The following is a 12277-nucleotide window of genomic DNA, read 5'->3' as shown; positions in this document are numbered from 1 at the left end:
TGGTGCTTGTTCATGACTTGTAGAAGCTATCTGATCATGAACTGGAGATGATGTGCCTCTGGGCCTCAGTTAAAAGTCAAATCAGCACGTTCAGAGGCTAAGCTGGGAGAAAGAGGAGAGAAAATCTCATTTGATGTTTTACTTAAAAGGCAAGAGATGACATTTCCCATGACCCTTCTCAGATATCAAAGGCCGCTTTGTCCTGTTTGAGCTGCAAACGGTGTTCAGAAAATAAACATAAACATCAGGGACTCATGAAAGATAGTAACTCTAAGCCTTTAGCATCTTGTGTTTGTCCACTCTTTGCGCGTGTGTGTGTGTGTGTCACCTGGTCCTTCTCAGCAAAGGGCCTGGAGGCTGAGCGTGTAATTAAAGTAGTGGCTGTGGAAGAGAAGCAAAGAAGAGGAGGAGGAACACGGCTTTGGTGCGTCTGCATTTCCTGTAACAATGACAGGCTTCTTCTTTTGTAGTAGCTGACTGCACCGTGACCCTGCCAGGCACACAGGGAGGCTACCGAGAGACGGAGAGACAGACAGAGGAATGGCAGCAACAGGGGGGAGGGACTGTGTTGGCTTTAATGTGTCAACCACGTGGATCACAGTAACCATGGCAGCCCCTGAGATGCTGCCAGTTTTTTTTCCCTCCCCCTCCCTTTCTCGAGCGTGTGTCTACTCTGGAATGAGTGAGCTCTTTTTTTTTTTTTTTTTAAACTGTATATTTTGTTTAGCATCTGGAGGCCTGAGAACAAGGAAGCCTGCCAGCCAGGCGGTGGGTGAAACCCTGAGAATGACAGAGAAGAGTGGGTCAGGGAAAGTGTGTGACTGAACGCTGAACCCTGCCCCGTCCTCTCCTCCCCAACACCTGATCTAGTTACACTTCTGGCCAGGGTGACACATTCCAGATACGTTTCATTATCCAAGGGCCACTGTGCAACCTCTCTTCTCCCACTTTCATAACCCCCCCCCCCAAAAAAAAAAAGAGAAGAAGAAGAACAAGCTGGCTCGGCAGACTAATGGCTCTGGTCAGGCTTGATTGATTCAGTGAAGTAATCTGCAAATGGAATACATTAGGACGGCGAAGAGCAGAGCAGATGACTCAGAGACAGCGCAGGCACACTCAGAAGGGCAGTGGAGAAGATGGGAAAAGTGGGACCACTAAAGACCGTCTGACATTTTCAGCACTCATCAACAGGAACCGTTTCAGAGGAAATTTTATTGAGGAGTATTTTTAATACATTTTCAACATATAAATGCCTCAGATATGATGAAGACTGTTCAGCAGCTCTCATCCCTGAGTCCCATGTTAGGCTGTGCTGGGAAAAGCACAAAATGGCTGCCATAGAAGAACTGCTGAGCTCTCCTTCTCTCCACAACACAGCTCACCAGTTCTGCACTTTTCTTTGCCGATTATTGAAAAATCTTCCTCTATATTAACAGCACTGTATGTGCCATAAATGATGCTGCTGTGACCCTCATCCGAGCTCATAATTACCCACCCAACGCACGCACGCACACACACACACACACACACACTACAGTTCAGCCCCTCTGCCTCCCCTAAACTCCTCCCCATGTCAGATCCACGTCCTCCTCATCATTTGCCTTCTAATAATGAGTTTGTTGAATAGCAGAGCCTCAGCAGCATCAGTATCACCAACTGCCAACCCTCCACCCTCCATCCCTCCTTCCTATCCCCTCCCCTCCCCTCCCCTCCTCTCGCTGTCCGGCTTGTGCAGTCAGCAGAACAGGCTGGTGCTGTGCAGCATCGAGCCGGGAAAAATCAATGACTGCAGAGTGGGAGTTGATAGGAGCTTGTGTGTGTGTGTGTGTGTGTGTGTGTGAGAGAGAGGGAGAGAGTACAATGCTTATGCCTACCCAGACCGAGGAACCAGAGCTGTCAGTTGTCAGATATTTACAGAAAGTCAAAGAGCTTGCCTTGTATACTGTGTTTGTGCCAGTAAAGCATTTGCTTTGGTTTAGCATTTAATTTATTCTTGCTTCTTTCTTTACAGTGCCATTATAGTTTTCAAAAAGCACATTTGTTTTCAGTACTTTATCAGATGTTACAGTCACAAAGCTGATTCTGGCTCATAGCATTCCTACTGGCAGCTTTTCTTCTGGACCACCCACACAAAGCTGGGCTTCTCCTTGCATAGAATTTACTCAGTCTGGCTCCACTTCCCGGTTTGCCTCTTGACTTCAGCTCCTTTCAAATCCCTTATAAAATCTTCTTATGTAGGTTGTTCGAGGTTGTGGGAACCCACCCTTTGTGGCTCACTGGGCAGCTGTGTTACAGCTGGAGAGGTAACAGCACATAATTGTAATTCTGCCTTTTCAGTCAGTAAACTTGAACTGACCAAATTGTTGCATTACTAAGGGTCATATAATCTTAATACGTCACGGTTTCGCACCGTGGAGACTAATATGAGGCTGTTTTCTGTTCTTTAAAATTATGGAGAGAAGATGTATGAAAAAGCAAAAGACTTGTCAAGAGTCATGAGTTCCCCACCACATTGCTTTAGCCACCTATGCTATGGCTGAGTATTTTTGCTTTGAGTCTGCAGAGCACCACCTACAGCCTCAGCAGAGCAAGTCGGACAATCTGTATATTCCACATAGAACACTGAGGGAACCAAACCAGACTACTTGTGTTGTGGACTTAACAGCTAATGTGCAAGTGGTGTTAGTGACGAATGAAAACCGAAGCTAGGGCAAGCTATGAAGAAAAGTTACTCGGTTGCTAGCATGCACAGCTGCTACAGCAGTGACTGTAAACACATGAATATACTAAACAGAGGCTGCATACAAGTGGAATGATCAGAATGGCTATGTGTTCACCTTCTAAAGCTTTCAGTGATGTTAGGAAAAAGCATGCAGTCATTAGCATCCACAGCTCTGGCCTGCTAGCCCCCACCACAGCTGCTAGCATCTGTGGCTAGCTCGTAGGATGCTGCTGGTGGCTGTCGAGCTAACTGCTAGGGTGGCTGGCTGGCAAACAAAACATTTCTAATATTATTGAAAGTAGTAAAAATGGAATACATAAGCAGTTTTACAATAAAAAAAGATTTTAAAAAGTATGCATTTGATTTGTTTAGCTTTCTCTTCTTGATAATTGCGTTTTGGCTTGAATAACTGTTAATAGCAGGTTTAGAGGAAATAGGGAAGGCATGGTCATATGTGGGTGGGGGCAGATTAGCATATTCATAGATATTCTTTCACTGAATAAGAAAAAAGATGTTGAGTCATAGCCAAGGGGTCTTTTTGTTATGGCAAAAACTTTTTGCACCTATCCCATATAAAGACAGAAACCAGGTGGAAGCAGTATTGAAGGTTTCAGTCGTTTTTGTTCTCATATCATGTCCAATAGTTATTTATAATTCATTATGGTTTCCAATCCAGTAGTGTGTTTGGTTTAAAAGTTCCGTTTTGACTTGGTCTTTTCTTCAGAGGTCTTTTCTTCAGGCAAGTCCACCTTCAAGCTGCTAAAAAATTACAATTCTGAATAAGGTCCAGATCCGGAGGTCAGACTGAGAAGAAGTCAAGACAATGCTTTTAATCGCCATTGTTGTGCGAGGGAACCAGAAATGATCACCTCACAATAGGTACGGGTGTGAGCGATTTATGTTGGCTAAAACTGAAACTGAAATGCAGTTTCAACTCAAAGCAGCGTTGCAGAAATGGTTCCAAACTCCACAAAAACCAACAAAGACCTCATTTTAAAGAAAACATACTGAGGTTTACAACTTAAACCTTGTTAATCAGCCAGTTCTTATTCTCATTCTGTGTATACACCCTCAAGAGCCCCTACCGTGCTTATCCTTCCTTTGCCTCATGTCTATCTTGTCTGTTATTTGTACTTGAGTAGCCTCCTGCAGAGGGGTGACTTCCAGGCACAGTTCCTGTAACTGACCCCTGACCTCTTTGCCTAATGGTCTGGCTCACTGAGGATTGTTTTGTGGCTGGGGCATGACCCTACTCAGTGATCTCTAAGGATCTGTGAGTAGCAGCTAAAGAGGTGGGTCATCGTGGCCACTAGCCAGCCCAGGCCAAGCTCTCTATCAGATGACCAGTCTTGTGATGTCTGCTCAGAGGTGTGGTGGTGCTGGTTGGGAACAGGAAAGGTGGGTGGGTGAGGAGGGGGGCATTGAGCACGAGTCAGCTGACGACGCTGGCTGCTGGAAAAAGGATCCCGCCACGGGAGTTTAAGCAGGGAATGTCATGCTGTTTGATCTCTGCTCTGTGTTTCAGAGCATTGAGATCTCACAGCTCTGTGGCTTCTACACAGCGTGGCTCTGCCTCGTTCTGACCTGTTTCTACATTTGAACATTAGTCGGTTGTCAGCCTGCAGAATCATTTGCAATACTTACACATTAAGCCCCATGCTTTCTGCATTGTTTTCTAGCTGCCACATCCCCTGTGCAGGTCAGAAAGTCCAGGGTTTGTGCACTTACTCACAGAAATGAGGGAGGGCAGAGGCAACAGGGTGGATTGGAGCAGTGGTGGTGGGGGGAGGGTGGATTCTGAATCAGCGTTCTCCTCCTGTCACTCCCTCTGGGGTTCCTCCATCAGGTCACATCCCAAAAATAGCAACGGGCGCCGTTTCAAGTGCAAAACCGCCGGCTTCGGGGCTGCAGCCAGGCTGTGAGTGTGAGATTTCTATGGGAATAGTTGGCCACCATCCAGTGTGTGCTTTTCTTTTTTTTTTTCCCCTCCACCTCTTCCCTTCTATTTTTTCTCCCCTCCTTCAATGTGACTGGCAGATGAGTTTACATTACTGTACGCACATGTGTTCCACGTGACTAGGTGAAGTGTAAACATTCACCTTCCCACAAACATAATCATCGCCGGCTGCCTTCTTACCTTCCTGCCTTCCTGCCTGCCTGCCTGCCTGCCTGCCTGCCTGCCGGTCTTTGTGTCTCAGCCAGCGACGCTCAGTAACAACACCGCATGGCACAGGAGTCGGTGCCCAGCACCAATTATATCAACTGCCTCCTGAGATGACTTGCTTCTAAAGCTCCCCCACACACACACATTCACACAAGCAGAGTTCTCCTTGCCAAAGTGATGATTACCAGCAAAATGGAGAGTATTTTTAAAAAGGTGGGAAAATAAATAACTTTAGGAGAGAATGACACACACACTCTGATGTAAGCAAGAACTGCTGGAATGCTTCTGTGGGCAGCTATATTTCCACTCACTTGATTTGACTTTGAATACATTTATGTCCCATTTCATCTTGAAAGGATTTCCACTTCTCCGATTGCAGCTGCTCTCTTTACTGCTTCTCCCAAATCTTTTTTGTTCCTGATAATTTCTTACAATGAAACTGCGTAGATTAAACTGTTGAGGTGGTGCATTAGATGAAATGTCACACATCCAAACTGCTGTATAAGGCTCGCAAAGAAGCTTATCGTGATAGACTGAAAAACTCCAAAGCTGCCATCTTTTAGAAAATAGCTTGTCTGTATTTCTTTATATAGAGAAATTAAGATTGGAGATGTCCAATGGGAAGGGTGTTGGGGTCCATTGGTGGAATATTTGGATTGTGTCTGATTTCAGGTGTGGTTTTTTCTGGCTTCTGTTGTTGATATTCTGGACTTTGTGGAAAACTTGTGTGGGTCAATTGTATGGCAGAGGTGTGTTTAACATGGGACTTTGGAGGAACTTTGGATTTAGGTTTTGGATATAGTTTTGTGGTTTTAAAGAATATATTCTACTGAAATTCTTATAGAGTTCTTATATTATACCTTTTCTACTCCCCCACCCCTTTTAAAAATAACGCCACTTCCATGTCTCATTTTGAAGTCATTAAAACGTAATATTTGTCTTAAAACCAAACACGTTGTTCTGCTCTTGCTGCTGCAGGACCTTTCTGGCTCCATCGATGACCTGCCCACCGGCACAGAGGCGGCTTTGAGCCCGGGCGTCAGCACCTCAGGGGTGTCCAGTAGTCAGGGCGAGCAGAGCAACCCGGCTCAGTCGCCCTTCTCTCCGCACACCCCGCCCCACCTGCCGGGCATACGCGGGCCCTCGCCCTCACCCGTGGGCTCCCCCGCGAGCGTCACCCCGTCTCGCACCGGCCCACTATCCCCCGCTGCTGTGCCAGGTACAGACGGAGCATTATCAGTGCTGTTGTTCGACTGACTTCCAAACAGGATTATAAGTGCATCATGCGACCCAAAGCAGTTTCTACTTTAGTCATTTTTTAAAGTCCGATTCAGTTTAATTTAGGTACCATCGAAAAGATATTTGAACCGTCAAAATTGGCTTTCCAGAATGCAGGATCACATACATTCCAGACTTTTATGTGCAAAACAACAAAAAACTGAAGAAGGAAAAACTGACTTTACATGTCGAATCATTTGGGTTCAGATGACCTGATAAAAAAGGTATTTCCCATCTTTTATGACCAACCTTTAGTTCACCAAGCAAAGATACCTCCTACAAATACCAAACCGGCACGGGTACCATGCCACCAGCAACTCTTTGATCAGACCAGTGTTAAAGATCAACAGGACGTCGTCTTTGTCTTCGTTTTCTTTTATAAGCTTGATTGTAATTGGCTTATAATTATTCCATTGTTAGCCAGCTAATCTTCAACTAGAAGAAAAAGTTGCAAATGAAGACAGTCAGTTCTCCAAAGCCTTTCCAAGCTCTCTGAGCCGATGCATCATTGCTGTCCTGCAGGTAATCAGATGCCGCCCCGGCCGCCCAGCGTCCAGTCAGACAGCCTCATGCATTCTTCCATGAACCAGTCAGCCATGGGCCAGGACAGAGGTGAGTCCAGCTGTTTAAACGGCTCAGAAGTAAAACACTATCACAGAACATCATCTGCTTTCAGGTGTGAGTGTTTGCATTTGTAGGAGTTCCTCCTCTACTGTAAAGACTCCCCCAGGCTGTGCCTTTTTTAAATGAGAACGTTTGTAGTCTGCTTGCCAGGTCAAATGAGGGTAACGGCAGACACGGGCAGACACATTCTCCTGCTCTGTTTGAGAGCGTAAGGAAGCACGTTCTTAGCAACACATTGCTGTATGTGTGTAACCGTGCAATAAAGGAGTAAACTTCGAGCACCACTTCTTTAATCCAGTCAGTTCCAGTGTCTGTGTGATTCCAAAAGTCTCTTGTATTTGAGTGAAATTTCTCTCCCAATCTCCTCCAGTGTACATGCGCAACCCTCAGATGCCTCCGTACGGGTCCCCTGGACAACCTGGCTCCGCCTTATCTCCACGCCAGTCTTCAGGAGGCCAGATGCATGGCGGGATGGGACCTTATCCCCAGAATAATGCCATGGGAAACTATGGCCCTCAGGGGGCCCAGTATGGCCCACAAGGTAAGGCTTCGTTGTAGAAGCATTGGGTAGAATTGCTTAAAAGGGCACTTTGTGCCACCTCACAAAGTAGCAGTGAGAGTGCTGCTCTGTTAGATATTCCAGGATTTTAATTTTTTGAATACTAAAAATACTATGAATGACCATCGCAGCTTCTTAGAAAGGCCAGAATCTTAAAAAAGCTCTACAGTTTCCTCTCACTTCATATTATTTATTAAATCACTTCACTTTGAAGTCTCAGATGGTTTCTATAGGCTTTGTAGAAGTTCTGCTATGAGTCATAGCAGCGCACAGCGGGGGCCAGATAAAGCCCGCTTCATCAGGCTGCTTGTCAGAACAGGCAGCGCGAAGGTAAATATAGAGCCAGGCTGGTGAAACACAGGTAGAAACGAGGGGAAGATTTCTCTGTTTTAACACTAAAATGCAGTAGGATGCCATGAAAAGCAGCATCCTGATGTAACCATGAGATTTGAGTCTGAATGCTGATCTGTAACCCTTCCAGGTTATCCCAGGCAGCCCGGCTACACGGGGATGCCCAACGCCAACTACCCCAGCGGTCCTGGCCTGGGCGGTTCCATGAACCCCATGCCTGGTCAGGGCAGCGGGGCTCCGTACGGAAGCATGCCACCTGGCAGGATAGGTCCCGGGCCGATAGGTCCTGGGCAGATAGGTCCTGGGCAGATAGGTCCCGGGCAGATAGGTCCCGGGCAGATAGGTGCCCGGCCCTACGGTCCCGGCATGGGCTCCAACATGACCAGCATGCCTCCCCAGGTAGGGTCAGGCATGTGCCCTCCTCCAGGCATAAACAGAAAGGACGGCGGTCCTTCCATGCACCACGGACCTGCAAACTCCATACACAACAGGTGGGTGCACCCAGCTGCTGGCTGCCGCGGGCTCTCAGTGACACTTAAGGGGACAGTTGAGAACAACTCATCACATTAAGAGTCTTGAGCTGGGAGAGTTTTTCTCCTATTTTGCTGTGCGTGTGTCTGGATGTGCCATGAAGAATGAGTGGCTCTTCCTACGTGCAAGCCGAGCTGTTGGGTAGTTTGGTGCTCGAGCGTTCTGCAGAGGCAATGGAAAGAGACCAAACATTTATTTATGAGAGGAGATGGAGAGAATGCGAGGAGAGCCGATGGTCTCTGCGATGAGTGAATTACCCAATCCCCCCCGCCCCAAGCAAGGATGCAAATTCAAACTACAAACAGTTGTCATGAGCCTGACCGTTGCTGTGATAATATGACATAAATTGATATTTCCAAAAGAAAAAAAGCTGAACTCTGTGAAGGATAGGTTTCAGCACAGACAGTTTTTTTTTTGTTTTTTTTTAATGGGTTCTTTCTTACCACATTGTATAACTCCTTCTAAGAAAGCACTCTCTTCTCTAGGCCACCAGGCTACCCTAACATGTCACCAGGCATGATGGGGGCAGGCTCTCCATACGGCCCTGGCATGAACAGCATGCACGGAGTGATGAACCAGGGAGGGCCAGGGCCTTATCCAATGAGTGCAAACATGGCCAACAACACCCCTGGTGAGAACAAGCACTTAAGACCTAATTAAGTGGTTAATGCTATCACAGTGGGGCCTGGAAGGTTAATCCAAAAAATGGTTTTATAGACTGGTAATCTTTTTTGTTTCTACCACCCATAAATAACCAGGAATGGCTCCAGGATCTGACTTTGGCATGGACAAAATCAACCCTGCCCAAAAGATAAACAACAAAGTGGATGGGACTCCCAAACCCGAATCCAAAAAGGTAAAAGGAAAAATTGTTGTAAAACTGTTTTATTGTTGTTTTCTCCAGATATGTAATACTTTTCTTCTGTGCTGTCCTACAGAAGTCGAGCTCTTCCACCATCACCAATGAGAAAATCACTCGGTTGTACGAGCTCGGCCCAGAGCCAGAGAGGAAGATGTGGGTGGACCGATACCTGGCCTTCGCTGAGGAGAAGGCCATGGGCATGAACAATCTTCCCGCTGTGGGCCGCAAGCCTCTCGATCTCTTCAGGCTCTATGTATCAGTCAAAGAGATTGGTGGTCTCACACAGGTACGCCTGCAGTTTCTTCTGAGTTTGACACGACTGTCTCGAATCGATCTTTGCACGGGTTTTGAGTACATTTTTCTTAGCCTTCTTTCTTCCCGTGTTTTACAGGTGAACAAGAACAAGAAATGGCGGGAGCTTGCCACCAACCTGAATGTGGGCACATCGAGCAGCGCAGCCAGTTCGCTCAAGAAACAGTACATCCAGTGTTTGTATGCCTTCGAGTGCAAGATCGAGCGCGGCGAGGACCCGCCCCCGGACTTCTTCAACACGGACACCAAAAAGAACCAGCCGAAGATCCAGCCTCCGAGCCCTGGTGAGCGCCGATGTCTGCTGTGAACTCTATGCAATTCATCACCCCCCCCCCCCAATCATCTGACAGTAAACCGCAACGTTAAAGGCGATCGTTGGTCATGATTTGTCATCTCTTGTAGTAGCTGCCATCCTTCATAAATCACCACTATTTGGATGTATAGTGGAGGAGATGATGGGGGTGTAGCTGTAAGTCACTGAAGTACACAACATCCTCTGGGCAGTTCAACAAACCCTTTCCTTTGGGGAATACTCCCTGGCATTTGCACAAGACATGACGAAAGACGTTGGACTAACAGTGATGCTAGCAGCATGCCAAATATTTCAGTGAACTCTGAATGTTGGGTAAAAGTGAGTGTATAAACTGGCAGTCAGTCATACCACTGGTTAAGGGAGGATTAGCATGGAATGGGAGGGGTCGTCTCAGGACCACGCTGTGGCTTGGAAGCTGTTTGTTTTGGAGGGCAGCGTGGTATAGCTGCCAGGAGCAACAACACCGGGAGCGACCACGTGCTGCTTGAGTCTGGCTGAGACCCAGGCTGTCAGACACGGGGCACTGAGTCAGTGCCGGCTTGTTGTTACAGGGGACATCAGGGTGCTTGTCAGCTGGCATCAGCCCTCTAGTTGGTACGAAGGGAGGAAGATCTGGGGTGAGGAAGGGGGATGGGAGGTTTGTTGTGGGGCACGAGGTGATTTGGCGATAGTGACGCTTCATCAGCGGCGTGTCCTCACTGCCTGGTGCCTGCCCAGGGCTACAGCAGCAAAGCAACACTCCCTGGAGATTAGTACTGAGCCAGAAATGATGAATGAGGGAAGAGGCTCGTGTGTGTGTGTATGTGTGTAAAAGTCACACGATTCCCTCTCTCTCTGACTCTGTTTCTGCCATGCTACTTTTTTTTTATGTCCTTATGAGATCCTCCCCCTCCCCTTTCCTCCCTTCATCTTTAGTGGAGGGAAATCCCTGCCCAGAGGGAGGAGGGAGAAGAGAAGGGGAGGGGGAGCCAGTTAATGTGTGTGCATGTGTGAGAACTGGAGAGGCAAGAGGGCGATGTGTGAAAATGTGAATAAATGTGACCTGCCAATGACCCCGATGTGTGTGTGCTGGTTTAATGAATGGGAACCTGTGACTCATCAGGCTGCCATGCTAATAGTGAGAAGTCCTGCGCTGAAGTTAAGGATGAGCGCTACTATGTCACACTCTCAACACAAACAAACCATCACTCACTCTCACGTGCACAGGCTCAGCCGGCTGTCTCCTGTCTCTACAGGCCAGACTGTAATCGGTCAGAGTCGGGGTTTAGATCCCAATTTCCTGGCGACTCCATGAGCGCAGCGGCGGTTCAAGGAGGGTTTTTGGAAGTTAAGATGATGGCGTGCTGTGACAGCTAGACGATTCAACTGTTTCACAGACTGTGCACTCAAAAGCCGGGCATGTTGACACCGACTGTGTTCTCTGTGCAGCGCTCAAGAATTTCTTAATGGGATGTTAGGAGAGCCAAAAGCAGTGTGGGTTCACAAAGGACACCAGTGGTGTTTTATCAGTCTACAAGACCATTCTGCCCCACTATCAACCATCAGTCATCAACTTTACTTCTGGAGAGAAGAGAGAATCTTTGTGTTTCCCAAACCAGAGGCTTTGATTGTTGCTATCGTGCTCATCATTTTTATCCCTGTTTTGCAGCTGGTTCTGGATCCCTCCAAGGACCCCAGACTCCCCAGTCCACCACCAGTTCGATGGCAGAAGGGGGAGACCTGAAGCCCCCCACCCCAGCCTCCACTCCGCACGCACAAATGCCTCCAATGCCCGGCGGCAGGTACGATGAAGAGGCAGCAATATCATGTTTCTATCATTTTAATGATGTCAGCAGTCATCACAGTAACATTGTGTCTATCCCCGTGGCAAAGTGAGTCATTGTGGTAAAAAATAGTAAACAATATGCACGAAAAAGGTTGTAAGCTATGTAATGACGGGTTGTGTTAGGATATACACACCACCAGCCAGCTTCTCAGTATGTGTGAAGGAGGAGCATAGTTAAGAATATAGATAATGATTATTTATATTGTTATTTTGGTTCTGAAGGGATTGGGATTATTGAAATATATGGATGAAAAGATACATTAATTAGTGGGGCACTGTATTGGAAAAAAATAGAAATACATGTTGTTCGTCCTCATGCAGCTTTTGTAACAGGTTCTATGAGTTTCATCTTGGACTTGTAATGCTTAATTTGTTCATAGGCAGATACTAAAGTATTCAAACGTGGATTTAACAAGCAAAGCTAACGTATGTCCTAAAAAAGAGTCGCACGTCTCGTATCGTCCTACAGGAGCAGCGTAAATCTGCAGGACCCCTTTGCTGATGGCGGAGACCCAGCATTTTCCAGAAGGAATGCCATGACTCCCAACTCTCAGGGCTACCAGCCTGGGATGGGTGGTCCAGAGATGATGGGTCGGATGGGTCCCTACGAGTCCAACAAGGACCCTTTTGGAGGCATGAGGAAAGGTAGGCGACGGCCGAGCCACCAAATCAGATTCTGCAGGATTTTTGTTAGAGCTTGAACTAACAGTGTTCTGATCCTACTGGGTTTGTTTTT

The 12277-nt window shown here is 47.1% G+C and overlaps 2 protein-coding genes across 4 annotated transcripts in view; one reads left to right on the top strand and one right to left on the bottom strand.

Annotated features, from left to right (window-relative positions):
• Window positions 1-12277, bottom strand: part of tmem222b (transmembrane protein 222b) — a 78561-nt gene that overhangs the window by 10289 nt on the left and 55995 nt on the right. The gene's annotated exons all lie outside the window — the stretch shown is intronic.
• Window positions 1-12277, top strand: part of arid1ab (AT-rich interactive domain 1Ab) — a 47663-nt gene that overhangs the window by 29756 nt on the left and 5630 nt on the right. For 2 of the 3 annotated variants that reach the window (XM_072369873.1, XM_072369875.1), the window contains exons 5-14: window positions 5865-6105; window positions 6687-6776; window positions 7159-7329; window positions 7829-8189; window positions 8715-8860; window positions 8988-9085; window positions 9168-9377; window positions 9483-9687; window positions 11365-11497; window positions 12011-12186. In XM_072369873.1, the coding sequence (XP_072225974.1) occupies window positions 5865-6105; window positions 6687-6776; window positions 7159-7329; window positions 7829-8189; window positions 8715-8860; window positions 8988-9085; window positions 9168-9377; window positions 9483-9687; window positions 11365-11497; window positions 12011-12186 (1831 nt within the window). The remainder of the gene's footprint in view (window positions 1-5864; window positions 6106-6686; window positions 6777-7158; window positions 7330-7828; window positions 8190-8714; window positions 8861-8987; window positions 9086-9167; window positions 9378-9482; window positions 9688-11364; window positions 11498-12010; window positions 12187-12277) is intronic. The other variant, XM_072369874.1, reaches the window with a different exon arrangement.

This window comes from Leuresthes tenuis, unplaced genomic scaffold (assembly GCF_036924035.1).
Source record: "Leuresthes tenuis unplaced genomic scaffold, fLeuTen1.0.hap1 SCAF_18, whole genome shotgun sequence".
Lineage (NCBI taxonomy): Eukaryota > Metazoa > Chordata > Actinopteri > Atheriniformes > Atherinopsidae > Leuresthes > Leuresthes tenuis.
Note: the sequence above shows the minus strand (reverse complement) of the source record. Positions and strands in the feature narration are given on the sequence as shown.